The sequence below is a fragment of the Conger conger genome, chromosome 12 (assembly GCF_963514075.1).
Source record: "Conger conger chromosome 12, fConCon1.1, whole genome shotgun sequence".
Classification (NCBI taxonomy): domain Eukaryota; kingdom Metazoa; phylum Chordata; class Actinopteri; order Anguilliformes; family Congridae; genus Conger; species Conger conger.
Window position 1 is genome coordinate 24,528,506 of NC_083771.1, and position 21,453 is coordinate 24,549,958.

General features: G+C 41.1%; 1 protein-coding gene across 1 annotated transcript in view; it reads left to right on the forward strand.

The window, feature by feature from the left end:
- The window catches only part of musk (muscle, skeletal, receptor tyrosine kinase), a 49,778-nt gene that overhangs the window by 22,257 nt on the left and 6,068 nt on the right, over positions 1 to 21,453 (forward strand). The window contains exons 4-15 of the mRNA XM_061263279.1: positions 2,176 to 2,303; positions 2,552 to 2,693; positions 4,660 to 4,784; positions 6,305 to 6,464; positions 9,265 to 9,271; positions 10,737 to 11,000; positions 12,986 to 13,158; positions 14,664 to 14,687; positions 14,801 to 14,889; positions 15,602 to 15,761; positions 16,354 to 16,525; positions 17,290 to 17,481. Of these exons, the coding sequence (XP_061119263.1) occupies positions 2,176 to 2,303; positions 2,552 to 2,693; positions 4,660 to 4,784; positions 6,305 to 6,464; positions 9,265 to 9,271; positions 10,737 to 11,000; positions 12,986 to 13,158; positions 14,664 to 14,687; positions 14,801 to 14,889; positions 15,602 to 15,761; positions 16,354 to 16,525; positions 17,290 to 17,481 (1,636 nt within the window). The remainder of the gene's footprint in view (positions 1 to 2,175; positions 2,304 to 2,551; positions 2,694 to 4,659; positions 4,785 to 6,304; positions 6,465 to 9,264; positions 9,272 to 10,736; positions 11,001 to 12,985; positions 13,159 to 14,663; positions 14,688 to 14,800; positions 14,890 to 15,601; positions 15,762 to 16,353; positions 16,526 to 17,289; positions 17,482 to 21,453) is intronic.

Here is a 21,453-nt window from a genome sequence, read left to right on the forward strand (position 1 = left end):
AGAATACCCTGAGTACAACAATACAATAGCTAATACAAAAAACAACAATATCTATACAACTATATAAGTGCCATTACAGTCTATGGCATATATAAGGCTAATCATGGTGGTGGAGTCTGTGCTTGAGAGCAGTGCTGCCTCACAGAAAGAAGGGCACACCCGGATTGGATTGGGGCCTTTCTATGTGGAGTTTGTATATTCTCCCTATGTCCGTGTGAGTTTCCTCCATTAGTCCAAAGACATGCAGGTTCGGCTAACTGGAGATGAATGTGTGAGTGAAAGGTGTGTGAGCTCTGTGATAGGTTGGCAACTTACCAAGGGTATATTCCTGCCCCTCGCCAAATGCATGCTGGGATAGGCTCCAGGAATAAGTAGGTTAGATAATGGATGGATGAACATAACATCTGAATCCAATCCAAATTCAGTATCCCCCACCAGGAAGCCCAAACTTGGCCACAGCAATCTTTCAGCAGGACCATTATCCCAAGTGTACCATCAAAAAATAAATACATTTAACTGAACACAGACGTACTCTCCATCTCAGTCTGCTCGACATCTCCGGCACTGTATTTTTAACTGTGGGTTAAATATGTGAAGGTGTTTGTGTATAAAAATTTTTTTTACCAAAACTTCCAAGGATGGAGAATATTGGAAGGCAGAATCACTTAAGATGAGTGCATTTCAGTGCTGTGTAAACAGTAGTATAAAACTAATGAAAAGCTATTTATTCTATGTGTGTTTAAACAGGACAGACTTTATGGGCTAGTAAGCACTAGAGTTAAGTGCCTAAACCCTTGGAATACACAAACATATCAATACATAAAAATGTTTTTATAAACAGTACAGCTATTTTTGTGAATAAGAGGTAATTAAGGAAGCTTTAGGAGATAGTTTTCTGACTTCATGTAAATGATTAAATCCAGGCAGCCCTTCTCCAGATAAACTGATGACAACGTAGTCATGATTTGTTTGTAAAATTCTTTGAGACACTCAAGCGTTTCCGGAATGTTGTGGCAAGCAGCTCCCCATCCCCCGTCCAGATGTTTGCAGTCATTCCTGACCAAAATTCCCCAAAGCTCCGTTCAGATTCCTGTCCAGAGAGTGAGCTTTGCAGGTCAGCATTTACTAGATAGTGTAAATGGGAATGAAGGAAAATGAATGGTGAGGAATGTCATTTTCTGTAGAAGAAAAAAAAAAAACCAGAACACTAAAAATCTGTATGAGTGGCATGGGATTTCCACACCTACAATATGTGCCATTACAGGTAGCCTGCAGAGTGTGAAAAACATAAACCAAATTCAGAAACCAACTGCTAAAACCTTTTATTTATTTATTTTCAAAGAAAATTTATTTGGCAAACAGAAGCACAATAAGTAAGTAAGTAAATAAACAAACAAACACACACACACACACACACACACACACACACACAAAAAGGGAAAAATCATAAATAAATAAACTAATACATACATTAATAAAAAAATAATATCAGAGCATTTGGCAGACTCATTAAATCTCTCACACGTAGAACAAGTTTTGGTGTGTCAGACTAAGCACTGCATATTGATTTACTTTATGCTGTGTTAAGTATGTGGATTTGTAAATCACCATTTTCTATTTTTTATAGGCAATAAAGAAAGGTTTTACAGTCAGGGCAGGTTTGATGAGTTGATAGAGCTGGTGTTTGACAGATAGTAGGGGTGGGTACAGGAGGATATACTCACAGTGGTTTCCTATGGGGGGTACATACAGTAAGAAACAGACATTGAGGTGGGTGAGGGGAATGGTGTAAGAACTCTGGCAGTATAGCCTTGAGATATGAATATATTGTAAATCTAAATCTATCTAATCTTTGAATATTTTGTAATTGTAGGTGTACAAATGACTGAGGTGTATTATTTATTGAGTGTGTAAAATAAAAAAAGGGTTTAAAAAATGTTTAGATTTATGCACTTTATTAGGTCTTTAATACTTATTTTTAAGACTTATTAAATATTCTGTTGCTGTAGCCTATCCACTTAGAGGTTTGAAACCTCTTTCAAGATGTTCTTATCACAGCTAATATTTGGTAAACATTAGGTGCCTCAATGTCATCTTGCAGGTTTAGTTGTATCAGCTCAGGTTTTTTCTTGAACACCGTATGACTTTTTCATATCTTGAATGCTTGTCTTTCAGAGCCCGAAATCAAGAGGCATCCCACTAATGTGACGCTGCTCATTGACTCAAAGGCGGTGTTACCCTGTGTGACTCTGGGGAACCCGAAACCCCATATTTCCTGGATCAAAGATGATGATCTTGTGAAGGTAGTGTGTTTATGCTGAGGACTATACCTGTTCTGGTGCCATGTCACCATACGGCAGTGAACATTAAAGTGCCAGCTGTCATTTAATGGCAGGACACCTGCTATCATATTCTAGCACTTCACTTACAAAGTGGTGACAAAAATGTCATGTGGGGTCATGTGTCATTCCCATGCAGTTGGTAACCAATAAAAAAGTTTATGTAGTAAGCTATACACACATTTTAAACAGGTCTCCCATTCCCATTACAGATTAATGATCGCATATCCATTCTGGATTATGGAGCCTTAAAAATTCATAACATCAAGAAGGAAGATGCAGGCCATTACCGTTGTGTGGCAAGGAATAGCTTTGGAATCGCTTTCTCAAGACTTGTGACAATTGAAGTTCAGGGTAAGTACCAAAATGGCTGTATTCTTATGAACACAAAAGTTCCAGTTTCTGGTGCTTGTTAAAATCAACATCAGGGCTGCCCATCCCTATTCCTGGAGATCTACTGTCCTGTACATTTTCACTCCAAACCTAACAAAGCACACCTCATTAAAAAGCTAGAGTTGGGCTACCCAACCATGTTCCTGGAGATCTACTGTCCTCTAGATTTTCACTCCCTAACAAAACACACCTCATTCAACAGCTAGAGATCTCCTTGAGCTGCTAATTAGTATAATTAGGTATGCCAAATAACATACAGAATGGTAGATTGTTAGGAACAGGTTTGGGCAGCCCTGGTCTACATGAAATTATCAACTGTATATATAGGAAAAATGTATACACATGAAAGTTGGAGGACTCACAAGGTATGTTGATTCTGTAATGGATAGTACACAATTTTCACTTCTGATTGACAGCTCACTAAATGGATATACCCACTGACTGGTTTAAAGCAAATCACCATAGTGCTTATGTTAGCATTTCAGTCACTGAAAGACCAATATCAAGTCACTGCTGCTGGTGAAGGTGCAATAACGAAATCCAAAACACAGAGTCCAGAAACCAGGCTGAAACCAAAACTAGAAAAAAACAAAAACAGAGCAAGCCAGACAGAATTAAACAGGGCCAAAGGCACGGTGAAGAGGAGTCTAGAACCAGGGCAGGGAAAAGAATCACACAAAGACAAACTAGCACTGAACAAAGACAACAGACAGGTATATTTAGAACAGGCAACAAGGGGAAACGAGAATGACAAGGGAGAGAGACAGGGAGGAAGTACATATAAGGAGTGGAAGGCGGAGTCTCAGGTGGAACAAATGATTGGGAGGAAATTAAACTGAAAACAGACTACGGTGGTCACAGAGGGAAACAAGAGGCGAAAACACTAGGGACTTGCTCAGAAAACGGAGAACAGAGAAACACAGATGGCAAAAAGGGCACAGATGTGACCTTTTTAAAAATATTAGTCTACTTATTTGTGATTTGTTCTCTCCACTAGCATAGGCATTAGGCTATACAAAGGCTATATTACAGTGCACCAGGTGTGTAATATAGCCCTTATGTGATACTGAACTAAGACCTGAAAAGCCAATAAAGTAAGTGGCACTAGCACTAAACTAGAGGAAATGTATGAGGTGTCCCATTTCACCAGTTCACAATCACACATGGGTTAGACCTACAATAAAGTTCAAACTTATTACCAACTCACATGGCATTAGCAATGGGTTCATCAGCAAAACTGGGTTTGAGAACTGAATTTACATTACCGGTGTAAGATCCACATTTCCCACAATCCTACAGGACAATTCCGTGACGTCCACCCCACATGACATCTAGCTTGGTTCAGCCAATCCCGTAATGGCGGGAGCAATAAACTTTCCCGTATAAGAGCGAGACATGTTCTCGGGATCCCCCCTCTTCCGCTTGCACGCACACACACACACACCCTACTAACTTACCCTACTAACTTCCCGTTAGTTTATCTGTTCTGTGTTTGTACGTTTGTTTAATAAATATATTTTATTAAACCCGGTGTCTGTTTTGGCATCACATAGACATGAGGGCCGAGTTAAAGCAGTCTTTCAAAGAACTTCCAACCTCCAGGTTATCGGTATGTTTAATCATTAATATGGGTTATTTTAATTATTAATTCAAATACAAAATTTGTGGTTAGATATTTCTGATAACAGCAATTTTATGAGACTGATTACTTTTTGCAGTTATACTGCTACATAACATTAATTGGCGCCCCGGTTTCGTAGAGAGTAAAATCCATACGTTATTTTGGTGCCCTGTGTGAGGACCCTACATAATTTTGGTTCCCCGTGTAAGGACCCTACACCGGTTTGTGGACGTATCATGATTTTATTGCCTCTAATAGTGATTAAAATGATCAGTTCTGTGTTTAATCCATCACTTATCTTTGCAGCTCCTGCCAGGATATTAAAAGTCCCAAAAGAGAAACGGGTTGCTTTTGGGACAGAAGTGAAGCTTGAGTGTAATGCCACCGGAAATCCCGTCCCTACTATAACATGGCTGGAAAATGGAAATACTGTGAGTATTATACACTCCGTGATTCACTTCATTAGATAGTGTACCCCAGCTTGTTAATGCAAATGTTTAATCAGCCAATCATGTGGCAGCAGCTAAATGCATAAAAGCATGCAGACATGGTCAAGAGGTTCAGCTGCTGTTCAGACCAAATGTGCCAGACACGGTCATCAGTTGCTTGAGCATCTCAGCAACTGCTGATCTCCTGGGATTTTCATGCATAAGTAGAGTTTGCAGAGAATGGTGTGAAAAAACAAAAACAGAACAAAAAACCTCCAGTGAGCAGCAGTTCTGCAGGCAGAAACTCGTTCTGGTCGAAGCGGTCAGGAAGGTGACAGTATCGCAAATAACCACACATTACAACAGCAGTATGCAGAAGAGCATCTCTGAACACACAACATGTGGATAAGCTACAGCAGCAGAAGACTTAAAGGTCTAATAAAGTGCTCACTGAGTATACATATTTATTTCCATCCATCCATCCATTATCTTAACCCGCTTATCCTGAACAGGGTCGCTGGAGCCTATCCCAGCATACATTGGGCGAAAGGCAGGAATACACCCTGGACAGATCGCCAGTCCATCGCAGGGCGCACACACCATTCACTCACACACTCATACACTCATACCTATGGGCAATTTAGACTCTCCAATCAGTCTAACCTGCATTTCTTTGGACTGTGGGAGGAAACTGGAGTACCCAGAGGAAATCCACACAGACACGGGGAGAACATGCAAACTCCGCACAGAGAGGCCCCAGCCGACAGGGATTCAAACCCAGGACCTCCTTGCTGTGAGGCAGCAGTGCTACCCACTGCACCATCCGGGCCGCCTCATATTTATTTTAAAAACACAAATTATATTTATTCCTCCTCTTTCTTTTGAAAAAGAAAGTCTGTATTCCTGAAGACAATACTTGTAATTTAAGCTTGAGAATCTTTGCCACCAAAGCACTGTGGGATCAAGTTAAATGTCACATTGCTGAAGTACATTTTAGCTGTTCAAGTCCTATCTGAAGTTATAGCTCAATTTGGTCATCACTGCGACATGGTTATTAACACCATTCCTGTCATGAAAATGACTCCACTGCATCCTCAGAGTGGCATACACAAAAGCAGCTTTGCACATTTCACTAGTACATGTGCACATGAATTCAATCGGCATTGGTCCTGAACTTTCAATTCAATGCAAGTTCTTCACTAACACAGCTTGGCGAGTTTATTCGTCATCATAACTAATCGTGACATCGTATTAGTCAAACATGAATTGGGAAAATTGTGCTGGTGAGGAATGAAATGAACACTTGGATTTCGTCGTAAAATGTAATTTAAGGATGAATATTGATTGAATCAAGACAGTGTGTTCACTACACAGCAACATCAGTACTTTCGTATTTAAAGATGTATTACATATTTATTGAATGTGTTGCTGGGGAATCCACAAACAGTAACCATATCATGCATAAATCCTCTTTACACCTACGAATACACAACATGTTTATTTATTTATGTATTTAACCACAGATATTGGGAGCCTCGATAGAGGAGACGCTGGTTGGAGAGGTTATCGTCTCCGTGCTCCGAGTTGTGGCAAACCGGCCCTCTCTGTACACCTGCCTGGCGACCAACCACCACAGCGGGGGGGCTAACACGGTGAAGGCCACAGCCAAGGTCACTGTCTCAGGTAGGTCCTCACTGACTACCACAGCAGGGGGGCAAACACATGGTGAAGGTCACAGCCGAGGGCTAACATGGTGAAGGCCACAGTGGGGGGGCTAACACGGTGAAGGCCACGGTTAAGGTCACCGTCTCAGGTAGGTCCTCACTAACCACCACAGCAGGGGGGCTAGCCAGGTGAAGGTCATAGCCAAGGTCACCGTCTCAGGTAGGTCCGTCCTCACTAACCACTACAGCTACTGAAGCATCCATAATAATCACCTACTGGTGCATATAAACCCATGTGAAAATGAATGTAGAATCGTCAAAAATATATCAGACATTAGAATTACAAGCTTCTAACTGACATTTCTGTCAAAATTGAGTTGTCATGAATATGTGGTTTCTCCGGCAACTTCTCTGCAAGAGTCTCTGTCATTTTCATATACAATATGAAGAACTGCCCTGCATTTCAGTTTTGCTATGTTAGGTTGTGAAAACTTTGATGCTCAATATCTCAAAACTACTCAGAAAGCAGATTATTCCACAGTCACGCATGCTGGTCCATCAGTGGTCTGAGAATATGTGATTGTTGCCAGCAGGTTAAGCAAACTAGTACCCAGTCCAACTGAGTGGTCTCCAAGTAATAAAGAACTGGAAATTTCAAGTGGTTGGTCAACCCTTCAGGGACACCAGATGGACTCTTTGGATCACACTCACTGCACAGCAGATTGTGCAAAGCCAACTTTTGCAAGGAGACAAACAGGGTCATGATTGCTGGAGAAAGAGCAGTGAATAACCAGGGTATCTTTACAGAGAAGGGAGTTTGTGATAGAGGTGGATTCCTGGACTCACTTAGACCGCACTGTGTTTGACCCTTCAGCTGGCACAGAGACTCTGATCACATGATCCGTTAGCCAGAGCTGCACTGGTGTCCTGGCACTGCAGTGGGCAGCTACACTCTGCCCCGTGGGGCTATGGGGTTACCTCTGCTTAAGCATAACTATGCCATGATGGCATCAAGTACGGAAACCGCAATAATCATTGGACATTTTTGGGAAAATAGCTGGTAGTCTGTTCTGTGACTAAATCTGACTCTCTACATGGATCCTGCTATTTTTGCTGTTCATATTCACTATTATTCATGATTAGTTATCCAATTAATAGTTCAGTATTAATTATATTCACTATTAAGTAATTCACGATAGTTCAATTTAACTATTTAAACAGCAGTATTACCTTTAATGTTGATTAGCGGAACGTAGTTAAAATTAATGGATATATTTACATCTTAAATCTTTTTTTCTGTTTTCATTACACAAAGTCACATCAACTAGCTGCCGTCATCAACACGTACTGTGTTTAAAGTGTCCGCGTTCTGTGATGAAGTAGTATGTAACCCATTGACTAAAGCCCCCTTATATACGCCAAATGATTGTGTACATGTATAGTGTGTAGTGTGTAGTGTGTCAGAGGTCTAGACTAAACAATTGCTAACAGAGAGAGACAGCCTTCTGTACTACACACTGCTTGCACATTGAAGACGTGGGACATCCATACTGATTTTCTATTTAAAAAAATATTACTTTAATGTGAACAGCAAATCTGTGAAGTTATACCCTAAAATTGATGGAAAAGTTTATGTTGATATTTCTAAAATTGCCTTACATGTATCAAACTGAAATTACAATTTAATGCACTGTAAAAAGTTATCCTTTTGCCTATGTATACACAAAAATCTGACTTCCTATGGAAAACTTTTGGGAGAAGTAATGGTAAATCTATACTTTTCCTACAAAAGTTTCATACTGTAAATGTGTAAATCTTCCAATCTGTAGCAAACACCCCTTGTTTTAAAATAATGATTAATTATGCCTTTCTAGGTATGTATTTTCAGCGTGATGTATGTGGGCTGTGTTTTGATAGCTGTTTCTGCCTGTTTCACATAAACTGCCAGCTGTGTGAGTAAATCAGGCCATGCAGTCATTGGTCTGTATTTAAAATGGCACCCTTTCTGCCAGGGCTATGACTGCAGCAGGATATTAAATACATGCATGTAAATATGTCACAGCTTTAGCAGGTGAGGAAATGAAACTTAATCAAATAAAACTAAAAATAATAGAGGCAATACATCTACATCAAAAATGTTGCAAAAGTGTTACAAAACACTCCTCGCCCACCACATACACACACACACACACACACACACAGATACACATTTCTTAATCGTTATATGTGCTGTGTTCCAAGAGTGATTCCCACACTTGAATTGCCATCTATCTGAATCCCAAAAGCCTTGTACTTTGTCATTAAGACAAGCCAGCATCATTATTGCTTAGCTTTGGTTATAGATAATTTTTACTCTTTCGAGTGTAGGTATTAAACTCTATTAACAAAAGTATATTTGGTATAAAGTAGTAGTTAATTTTGTAGCTGTTCATATAGTAAGCTTTGAAACGCAGACCCCCCCCCCCCGTGTTGTGATGTTTTCGCAGGCTGTGGTAAATATCTCTCAACCCCACTCCTCTCCCATTTGTTCTCTCTGTGCTGCGGGTAATTTGTAACTGTTTGAAGTGCACACCTGTCGCATCCTGTGGCCCCCCACACAGCACACACACACACACAGCACACACACTCTCAGTGCTGAGGTCCTCTCTAAGTGTGCTCTGATGCCTGAGTGGTCTGTGCTTGTTCTGGCCCAGTGCTCTGATGCCTGAGTGGTCTGTGCTTGTTCTGACCCAGTGCTCTGATGCCTGAATGCTATACCTCTCTCTTCTTCCTGGGGCCTGTCTGGCTGCTGGTGACCGGATCCTGTGACTTTCCCATAGAATGGAGGTAAGAGGCTTAAAGTACTCAATTTGTTCTTTGTAGTCGCTGATAAAACTGGAATATGCTAGATGCGTTAAACATTGGATCAAGTGTTCATGATGATGGAAATCTCTGACAATGGCAATTAAGATCTGAAACCACAAAGCTAATGGTTAACCTTACAGTTCATTGTCTGATTTGCTTAAAATCAGCACAACAGTTTTAGGCATGCATACTAAGACAATATTCCACAATTGTTTAAGTTAGAGGAATGAAGTTATATTGCTCCAAATATGTGCTGTATGATAACGTTTATCAGGAAGTATAAGCATCTATCAGATAAACATAATATAGCCGGGGCCCTCATGGGTTTCAGGTTTTATCTGAATATTCTCTGATTTAGAGTTCACATCTGGCTCTCTTCACTGGAGCCATACGAGCGTACCCAAAACCCACACAGCATGAGACCTGGAGATAAAGCACATTATATCCAGGTCTTGATACATACAGGTATGGGGTTCTGATTTTCTGTATGTTCACACTAGGACTCGAAACTGTACTGTCCTCTCAGGTCCTCTTTGCACTTGTTCTTGTGTTTGATTTGCACTTTGTTGTACGTCGCTCTGGATAAGAGCGTCTGCTAAATGCCATGTAATATAATGTAATGTAATGTAACATCCATACCTCTCCCTGAAAAAAGATTGACACTATTTGAGGTGTCTATTATTTTAATATTTTACTTTCATCTAGGACCTAAACTGAAATCCTTTTGCATTGGAGATTGCTTGTAATGATGTATGTCTTGTAAACAAAGCTTATGGCCTTAGCTGAGCCTATTTACAATTCTGACAAATCTAAAAATGAGAAACCTTGTACATATTTCCACTGAGTGATGAATACTGGTGCTATGCATATTTGAACTGTGAATCACCTCCTTGCTGGTCCACTGGACCATGACCAACTCAGAGCAGGATATAGCATTGCTAAACCAGAAGAATCACTTGCTGGAATGTTCTGAATATGCAGTGTATTCTGTTTGGTGCTCCATGTAGCACTTCTTTATGCTTAACATGTGGAGCAAAACAACTCTAAATACAATTATTTTTCAGATGACTATATATTATCAGAGGATCATGTATGTCATCCAAATTATATACAATTTACAATATATGGTACCTTAATATATCATAGTGTGAATTGCATTGTCATTAACTATCTGTCGGTTGACTTCAGATGTGCTTTTGTTGGAACCCTTCACAATCACACCTTGGTGAAATATGTAATTATTCTTCGATTCAAATACTTTTCTGTTCTGGATTGATCTTGCCTGGGGAAGTTGAGACAGTCAAGAAGACCAGATGGCAGGGTTTGCATTTTTTGAGAATATTTCCTAGGTTCCAATGCACCAGACAAACTGAGTAAAGCGTAGAAAACCATTTAAACCCTCAGCAGTTATATAATTGACCCCGTTCTGATTAATGTCCTGTCGCAGACTGTACAAGGGCACCCTGGGATTCTGCAGCCCGTACCGGGGTGGTGTGTGCAGAGGGTCGCGGGGTCAGGACGCGCTGGTGTTCTTTAACTCCTCCCTGCCCGACCCGGAGGACTCGCAGGAGTTCCTGGCCCAGAATGCCCTGGGGAAGCTGGAGGAGGTGGGCTCATTATGCCGCCCTGCCGCACGCGCTTTGATGTGCCACCACATCTTCCAGGAGTGCAATCCGACAGGCCTCGGCCCCGCCCCCAAACCCGTCTGCAGGTACCTGACCGGGGCCCTAGGGGCCAAACAGTGTGGGAGTCAATTCAGCCATCTGACACATGGTTATTATAACCTCATGTCATTCACCCATTCATTCAGCCATCTTACACATGTTTATTATAACCTTACTCTATGTCATTCACCCATTCATTCAGTCTTCATACATACAGGTACGGTCATCATACATACAGGTACAGTCATCATACATACAATTATCATAAACATTTGTGTTCATCAGCCCATATTGTTATGCCGGGGGGAACAGAGGAACCAAAAGCAGACACAGTGGTGTGGAAAATGGCAAGTTTACTAGCAGGTGAAGGGGCAGACAGAGCGGAGTCAAAAAACAGGCCACGGTCAAAAACCAGGGGGGTCAGTCCAACAAAGCAGAGGTACAGATCTCCACAAAGCAAAGAAGAGTCCAGGGAAGCAGGCAGGGGTCAGAACCAGAAATCCAGATAAACAAGGGCAAGGGCAAGGACTCAGGAACAAGGGCAAGGGCAAGGGCAAGGAAACAAGGAAACAAAGAAACAAGGAAACAAGGAAACAAGGAAACAAGGAAACAAGGAGGCTAGAACTGGGGGAAGGAATCAAGGGCTCAGGACAAGAAAACAGGACAAGACGAACTAGGTCTGAAAAGGACAGGTATAAATACACAGGGAAATGAGACAATCTAGGTGGGGCATGGGAGTGAGGGTGGTCTAACAAATAAACATCAGGTCAGACACATGAAAGGGTAATAGGACAATAACGAGGGGGAAACGAAAACGCGGACTGGATTCACAAAGACACACATGTAATACGAATGGCTCCGGACTAGGGAGTAGACCATTTGCTGAGAATCAGGAGATGCAGAGATACAGAGAGACAGGTGTGAATACTTCGCTGAAACTAAGCAAGTAATCAGTGATAGAATAGGGAGGCGGAGTTACAGAACAGAATTGAAACTGGAGATGCATTAGTAAGTTAGTTAAGTGATTTAAATTACAAATACCCAAAACTAGTGAATGTTAGTTTGTTAGATTGACATATTAGTGTGTTAGTATAATTAGTACTGTACAACTTCTATGTTAGTTGGGATTAGTATATTAGTGCTATGTACAAACATGAAATGGAGAGAAAGCAGGAAGTAAGGAATGCAAGATTGGAAGGAAGGCTGAACCCTGGAACTACCGTAAACACCCAAATAGTGGGGCATGCAGACAAGGGAGTGACTGGTCTAGTAAACATTCAGACTCAGACATCACAGGGGAAGACGAGTACAAAGACTAATGACTATAAACAGAACACCAGACATGAAATATGAAAAATAATAAATTACAAGAATAATGATAATAAACAAAGATGAACTAACACAGGACAGAACACAGGAACATAACACATATTTCAGATTCATGAGGGTTCCAGTGCAGTTATCCAGCTAGCATCCAAATATTGAGCTAATAATTGTGTGCAAGTAATTATAACTATCTTTTAAATGTTTTTCAGGCTTTTAAACCGTCTTTGTTGTGCATTTAGTCAGAACTTTGTGACAGTCAACAACTTTCTATATTCCTTTCCCCATTCCATGGTATGCAAGTAAATATACAAATGTCTTCAAATGTAACCATGTGGGGAACCCAAATGGAAGTCATATATTGAGCTAAAATGGCGTGTGAGTAAATACGGCCATCTTGACTTTCAGACAAGCTGTGAAGAGCATTTAGTCAGAATATTTCTAGTTCAAGTTCATTTTCGTATGTGCTATAGAACATAAGAAATAACAAATGTATAGATTGCCACCTTTAGATAGCTTGTTTAATTCCTCTGCAAAACTTCCCCATATATCAGCGATGTTGCATTTGTACAACAGAGTGAGCTTTTTCAGCAACTAAACAAAATATTAGTATACAGTGATTGATCACAATGTTTACAGGAGCTTACTGATAAGGTAAGATTCACAGCTTGGACGTATCTGTGTTGTGATAACTTCTCTTCCCTTTCAGAGAGCACTGCCTGGCAGTGCAGCACCTGTACTGTCAGAGGGACTGGGCCTCCATGGAGGACAGCTTCACCCAAGGCCTCTACAGCCCAGGAGCGAGAGCCCCCTTACCCAACTGCCTGCTCCTGCCCAGCCAACAGACCGCTCCCTCTCTCTGCACAGCCATCCCGTTTGTGGGTAAGACCTGCTCTTCCTGCCTTTTCCTTTGGCTTCCGTTCAGGAAAATTCCAGCTAAGATTCTATGGTGGACTTAGCCGGACATAGCTGGTCTTTGGTGGGCAAAGCTGGTCTGTAGGTCGTCATAGCTGGTCTCTAGCTGGTCAAAGCTCGTTAAACTGGTAGACTAAGCTGGTAAGCAAACTGGTGAACAGGCTGGCTATAGGTGGGTCAGCTGGTTAACCAGGTAAACCAGCTTGAATGTTCACATGGGTTTCCTCCCACAGTCCAAAGACATACAGGTTAGGCTGATTGGAGAGTCTAAATTGCCCATGAGTATGAGTGTGTGAGTGAATGGTGTGTGTGCCCTGTAATGGACTGGTGACCTGTCCAGGGTGTATTCCTGCCTTTCACACAATGTATGCTGGGATAGGCTCCAGGCCCCCTGCGACCCTGTTCAGGATAAGCGGGTTCAGATAATGGATGGATGGAATGTTGGGAAGCAAATTAACTTAATTTAGCAAACCTAGTTTTTTCAAGCTTGCTAGCTACTATACTATATTCATAAGCATAAGACTTATGAAGGAAAAAATTACAGACTATACAACTTCTGCTCGTTGCATCCTGACAAGTATCGCTGGAAATATACAGTATGTATTTGTACATATACATTTTTCAGGACTAACTGTAATTATAAATCTGGCTATGATGTAGTGAATATGGTTTATAGGTAACTGTTTTGCCCTTCAGTTGGCTATGTGAAGGCTGATTGAGCAAGTAACTGTAAGGTTAGGACGAGCAGTGAAAGATGAGTGACTCTGTTTTCTGGTTTGGATCTCTGAGGGAGGATAAGCAGAACACAAGGCTAGCCTGTTATGCCTGTTTCAGCACATTATGAGTTTGGGAAGTTTGTACAGAGACGTGCATTATCTAGTCAACTTTTCTCCAAAAGTAGACAGAATACAAAAATCCCAGGAGATCAGCAGTTTCTGAGATACTCAAACCAACACCAACAAAAATCCCACGGTCAAAGTCTTAGATCACATTTTTTCCCTATCCTAACCTTTGGTCTAAAAAACATCTGTATCTCTTGACACGTCTGCATGCTTTTATGCATTTAGTTGCTGCCACATGATTGGCTGATTAGATATTTGCATTAACTGGTGTACAGGTTTACCTAATAAAGTGGTCACTGAGTGTATAATATAGTATAATCATATGCATAATTTGAGTATAGCTTATTTATAGAATATGAAAATACACCAGAATGTTTTTTTTTTTCTTGATAATGTTTACATTATGTAAGATGGATATTTTTCATAAAATGTTTGAACATGATGTACAGTATGTTTCTTTGGGAATGCACAGAATTACTCACAACATTGTATTGTATTGCATACTCAGTGCCAGTAGCACGGGTGGATATGGATGGATATTCGCTCCACTTTAATGTTTTGTTTCTGGTTCAGATATCAAGAAAGATACGTTTATTTATGCTCCACTTTAATGTTTTGTTTCTGTTTCAGACATCGAGAGAGATCAAGTCACAAGTAATTATTTTAATCTTTTTTTTGCATGATTAAGCTGATAGTGTTTTTTAATGAAAATTTGCTGATTAATATAGTTCTCTGCTCTAAGCTGTGTTTATCATTTATTTTCATAGAAAAATGTTATAACGAAAGAGGACGCTTTTACCAAGGCTCAGTCAATGTGACAAGTTCTGGATTTCTATGTCAGAAGTGGAGCCATCAGGTATGTCAGTGTGTATGTCCTTTATAACACATCCAGTCCTTACAGTCACCTAACTGCCAAGTAACAATCTGAATTAGCTTTGTCCAGGCCTTGCAGTTTCTGTATGTTTACTATCCTATGACGTAACACAGTCATTAGAGACTATCAAGGATGTGTGTGTTTTTTTACTTAGGAGCTGAAGGAAATACCATGCTTCTACTCTCCTTTGGAAACCATTAGTCTTTGTGCACAGAATACTATTTTCTCTGTATCTGTATTGTTTCCATAAAACATGAATTCAAATAAATACATTTCAGATTACAGATCATAAAGCACCATAAAGCAGTATTTACATCTACTATATTACACGAACAGCAACTCTTATAAAAGTCCCAAACTGGAACTGGTATTACAGGTCACGGTACCCATAGTGCCTCTCTCAGAAAGAAATCTATCTAGTTAAAGGGTTCTTTGTCTGGGAGCTTTTACACTTTTACACATGTGATAGAGGGTTCCACAAAGAACTAAAAATGGTTCCTCTATGGAGAAAAGCCAACCCTTTTTTTCTGAGAGTGTGCAGCAGAAAATGTATGAGAAAGAAAAAGAACAAATAACTATATATCGATGAAACACACCTTTAACTAAACTCATGTTTATGTGATTACGGCCATGTCAAATGCAGTATCAAATGCTCAACCAGGAACTCGATTTTGTTGTTTTTATTTCCTCTAAGGATCCTCACCTCCACCAGCTCTCCCCGGACATTATTCCTGAGTTGCGGAATGCTGAGAACTACTGCCGAAATCCCGGCGGAGAGAGGGAGAGGCCCTGGTGCTACACCACCGATCCGCTTCTCCGACGGGAATATTGCAACGTTCCTAAATGTGGTGATGGTGAGAATAATACTCATTAAATTACACTGTATCACCGTGGTTCTGTCTGAAGCCTCAGGCAGCAATGCTGTAGTTCTGTGAGTCTGATCGCCGTAGTGCTGTCTGATGTCGAATGACAGTTTGCCAGTGGATTTTCTTTAACCCTCCTATTATGTTTGGGGTCAATATGACCCCATTCAGTGACATCTCTTAAACCCGTTTTTATATTGATACTGTATGATTTTTCAAATTTTCAAATTTGGTGGGATTAGGTCCTGTACCAAATTTGCATACAAATTTGTTGTGTGGTAACTGTAACTGTATATAATGTAAGATAATATACAACTATTTACATTTTTATGCAATATTTTGTTGTTTTTGTCATTCTGGTGGCAAAACTTTCTCTTACTGTTGGATCGTAAATTAGATGCTTCTCACAGATTTTTCATATTCATCAATAAAAGCCAAGCAAATTTAAACTCTTAACATAATAGTAAGGCTAAGTTCTAGGTGATGCTCCTGTATGTGTCAGCGTTGGGTGCCATGTTCATATATATTGGGTCTGAGAGGAATGCTGAGATGAGTTTGTTATTGTTCCTTTGTGTGCACACAGTGTTCATCACTGAGTCCTCGTTTCCTGAACACGTCACCCCTCCGTCCACGTCTCCCACCTACTCCATGAGCGTCATCATATTCCTCATCCTGGGCTTCGCGGTCGCGGCCTGCTTCATCATCATCGCACTCAGCTGTCGGAGACGGAAGAAACTCTGGAAGAGCAGAAAAAGGTTTGTGAAACGAGGAAACAGTGACCACTGTTCTTACTTTGCAGTCACAGCACATTACGGGTTACCATCATGTATTAATCACTTTCATTCAATACATCATTTAAGGCATAATAAAAAGAGAAACAAGTGAAAGTTCATGATTTATGAAACTATTGATATATTATGCATCGTATACTGTATAGCATATTACATAACAATAACTATGGGTAGAATGTGTGGCGGTTTTTGTTAAATAACATGCAATTAATTTCATACAATTTAAAAAAGACAGTTATATTTTAAGTGACAAACGTACAGTTTACAAGACAAATGTAAAATTTGTATTCTGTGTGTGCAGCTGGAAATCAGGCATGCTAAATAATGGCCATTTTTAATCGCATTGTATTCCAGAGACAATAATACTAGCATGAATTAGTATTGAAAATACGTATTTTATGTTATTAACATTCTTTTTATTGCAAATATCGTTTTCAAGATAAAGTACATGACTGGGACCTAGAAGGTTGGTGGGTGTAGCCATAATAAGAGCTGTTGGGCCCTTGAGCAAGGCCCTTAACCCCACATTACTCCAGGGGGGATTGTCCTCTGCTTCGTTTAATCAACTGTAAGTCGCTTTGGATAAAACCATCAGCTCAATGGTGCATTCATATTTTTATTAAATTGATGCAGGATATCATCATTGAAACTGGTGACAAAGGCAGGTTTGCACCCCTTGACAGTGTCAGTGTGCTGCTGTTCATAATCGCGTTTCCGCTGATCCACAGGGAAATGGAAACTTCGGCACTAACCGCTCTGCCATCAGAACTCTTACTGGACAGACTGCATCCCAATCCAATGTACCAACGCTTGCCACTCCTGCTCAACTCCAAACTCCTCAGTCTGGAGTATCCCCGGAACAACATTGAGTACGTTAGAGACATCGGAGAAGGTGCCTTTGGGAGAGTTTTCCAAGCAAGGTGAATATCAATTCAGTTCTCAACCAATATTCAGTGAATGGCATGAAGCCCTGATTAGTATATGTTACCTTATTCTTCCTTCAAAGGTTACTATTCAGCAGAGGTCGAAAGGCTGGGGTCAGGAAGTCAAAGTCCTGCCGTGTTTCATCCCACCCATGATCTCACCCAGCTGATTTCACTCATTAGTTCTACCTCCTGACTGAAGAGTTGTGCTAATTAGCAAATCCGGGTTTGGAGCAAAATATGGGGGAAGACTTTTACTTTCTGAACCTGGATTTTACACCTCTGCAAAGTAGGGAAAAGCTAAAGTAAATTGTTTTCCATCACTAAAAAAGTAGGCCTACTGGTTTACTGTATGCAATGTATCATGCTAATATAACAAATACTCTTTGATTAATACGCATAAAATGACACTGTATTACCATTATCAACCATCATACGATCACTGACAATTAAAGAAGATACATGTGTTTTACACAGATACATTAACCAAGTACAAGTGTTGATGTAATGTAATAAGTTAGCTAGTTAGCTATGTTATGAAGACACACCAGCTAGCTTTATATCAGTCTATTCTATTTCTATAAGGCGGAACAGGTTTTGTTGTTTTTAGCAGGGATTAATTCACAATATTGGATCTATACATATATTTAGGGCTTCAGGAATTAAACATAAAGGCGGCACGGATGGTGCAGTGGATAGCACTGCCGCCTCACAGCAAGGAGGTCCTGGGTTCAAATCCTGGTCGGCCGGGGCCTCTCCGTGTGGAGTTTGCACGTTCTCCCCTTGTTCATGTGGGTTTCCTCCAGGTACTCTGGTTTCCTCCCACAGTCCAAAGACATGCAGGTTAGGCTGATTGGAGAGTCTAAATTGCCCGTAGGTATGAGTGTATTAGTGTATGAGTGTATGAGTGAATGGTGTGTGTGCCCTGTGATGGACTGGCGACCTGTCCAGGGTGTATTCCTGCCTTTCACCCAATGTATGCTGGGATAGGCTCCAGCCCCCCTGAGACCCTGTTCAGGATAAGCGGGTTCAGATAATGGAGGGATGGATGGAATTAAACATAATGTATCAAATCCTAAGAACACTTAACTTCACAGGATTTGAAGTCTAGGCTTCTAGCAGTAGCTATATCCAGTAGCTCACAGTGTGCTGATGGTGATAATCATCTTTTGTGCCCTCCTGTTACTCTAGATGGTGCTACTTAAAATGCAGTTATTGATAGCTGTTGTTCCTTTGTGGAGAGGGCAGGAGGTAGCTGAAGTAAAGCTGAGGAACTTAGTACTGGCATGCTGTTATGCCATGTTGCTGAGTGCTGGTTAAACTATGAAATCCTTGGCATAGTACAGACCATAACAATATCTAGCTTTCAGATTTCCCTGAAAGCTTTCCCTCTGAGCAAGCAATGTGTGACAGGCCGTGGCCAAGAGGGCAACACCGGACAGTTACTTAAAAGACTGTGGCAGATTCAATTTTGGTCAAAAATTTGATAAGCGCAGATTTGGAATCTTCAAATACGCGACACAATGAGAAAATATTAATGCACACATAGTGGAATGGCAGAGTATTTAGGAATAGCTGTGGATCAAACATATGGTATGATTCCCATTAAATACATAGAAAAATGCCCTTACTTACAGTCTGCATTATTTTTCAAGATCATACTGTGGTATTCAGTGCATTTTGGTGATTAGGTAATACTAGTCTACTATGATTCAGTGTAAAATGTACCTTTTGTCACACAATGTTTTACGTATGAAAAGCCAAAAATATACTTCCTCTTTGTAATCCATCTGCTTCGGGAAGGAATCCATTTAGCATCGGAGACTCCTGGGAACGGCAGTGTATATACTTACTTTCGTACCTTCCTGAAATAGAGTCTGGAGTCTGAATATCTGCATGTGTCAGATGGGTTACAGCGTGAAGTGTCTCTGGAGAGATCTGCTTCTCAGCAGTGACTGGGTCAGGGCTCTATTTATAAGCCCACAGACAAATGCTGACTTTCCCCTGGAAGACCTGGGGACCATTTTCCATCTCATTGTAGATTTACATTGTAAATTGTAATGACAATCATTACATCTCTTTTCACTGTAAATCTCTTCAAACACAATATTTCTCCCTTTATTTCTTAGGCAAACATTATTTCCTAACCAACTGGATGAAACATTTTAATTCTTAAATTTTTAGCTATTTGTACAGATTTTGGACATAGTACTTATTTATTTTGCCATTTTGCCACTCAAACACATTTTTCATCATGCATTTAATCAAAAATATGTTTACTCATGTATTTCACCATGGTTGTTACATTCACTTTATTACTCTTGTATTTCTCCATGGTTGTTGCACTCACATTATTACTCCTGTATTTCACCATGATTTTACACTCACATTATTTCCGATGGTTTTCGATCAGGAAATGGCATTGACAATTTTTCATAATGATGGTCATTAGATTATTAGATTAGATTAGCCATTTTCTATAGAAACAAATTGTTCATCATTTTGTGAAAAACATGGTTGTTACATAAAAAAATATTTTATCAAAAAATAGCATTTTCATTTTTTCCCCTCAATTTTATGCTGAAACACATTTCTTACAAGAATTCAATTCAAAAATTTTTTTGGGATTTATGTCAACATGGTTCTTACATAAAACATGGTTTCCTATCCATCTGTCAAAAAAAAGGCATTTTAATTGTTGGACATAAGACTGTACTTTATTAGGTATTTATTAGACTTTATTTTTGAGACTTCTACTGCTGTAGCCTATCCACTTATGTGGATATGTTATGATGCGTTGTGTGTCCAGAGATGCTCTTCTGTCCATTCTCCTCTGACGTCTCTCATTAACAAGGTGTTTCTGTCTGTAGAACTGCTGCTAACTGGATTTATTTTAGTTTTTTTGCACCATTCTTCGCAAACTCTAGAGACTATCCATCCATCCATCCATCCATCATCACCCGCTTATCCGGAGTCGGGTCGCGGGGACAGTAGGCAAAGCCGGGTATTCCAGGCGTCCCTCTCCCCAGCAACGCATTCTAGCTCCTCCTGGGGGATCCCGAGGCGTTCCCTGGCCAGGAGAGATATATAATCTCTCCAGCGGGCTCTGGGTCTCCCTCGGGGTCTCCGCCCAGTTGGACGAGCCCGGAAAACCAAAGGGAGGCGCCCAGGAGGCATCCTGATCAGATGCCCGAACCACCTCAATTGGCTCCTTTCGACGCGAAGGAGCAGTGGCTCTACTCCGAGCTCCCTGCGGATGTCCGAGCTCCTCACCCTATCTCTAAGGCTGAGCCCGGCCACCCTACGGAGGAAGCTCATTTCGGCCGCTTGTATACGCAATCTCGTTCTTTCGGTCACTACCCAAAGCTCGTGACCATAGGTGAGGGTTGGGACGTAGATCGACCAGTAAATCGAGAGCTTCGCCTTCCGGCTCAGCTCCTTCTTCACCACAACGGTCCGGTGCAACGCCCGCATTACTGCTGACGCTACACCGATCCGCCTGTCGATCTCACGCTCCCTTCTACCCTCACTCGTGAACAAGACCCCGAGATACTTGAACTCCTTCACTTGGGGCAAAGACTCGTTCCCAACCCGGAGGGAGCAATCCACCGTTTTCCGGCAGAGAACCATGGCCTCGGACTTGGAGGTGCTGACTCTCATCCCGGCCGCTTCACACTCGGCTGCAAACCGCTCCAGTGCGTGCTGAAGGTCACAGTCCGATGAAGCCAGCAGAACCACATCATCCGCAAAAAGCAGAGATGCGATTCTGAGGTCACCAAACCGGACACTCTCCTCACCTCGGCTGCGCCTTGAGATCCTGTCCATGAATACCACAAACAGGACCAGTGACAAGGGGCAACCTTGGCGGAGTCCAACACCCACCGGAAACGTGCTTGACTTTGTGCCGAGAATGCGGACACAGCTCTCACTTTGGTTATACAGGGACCTGATGGCTCGTAACAATGGCCC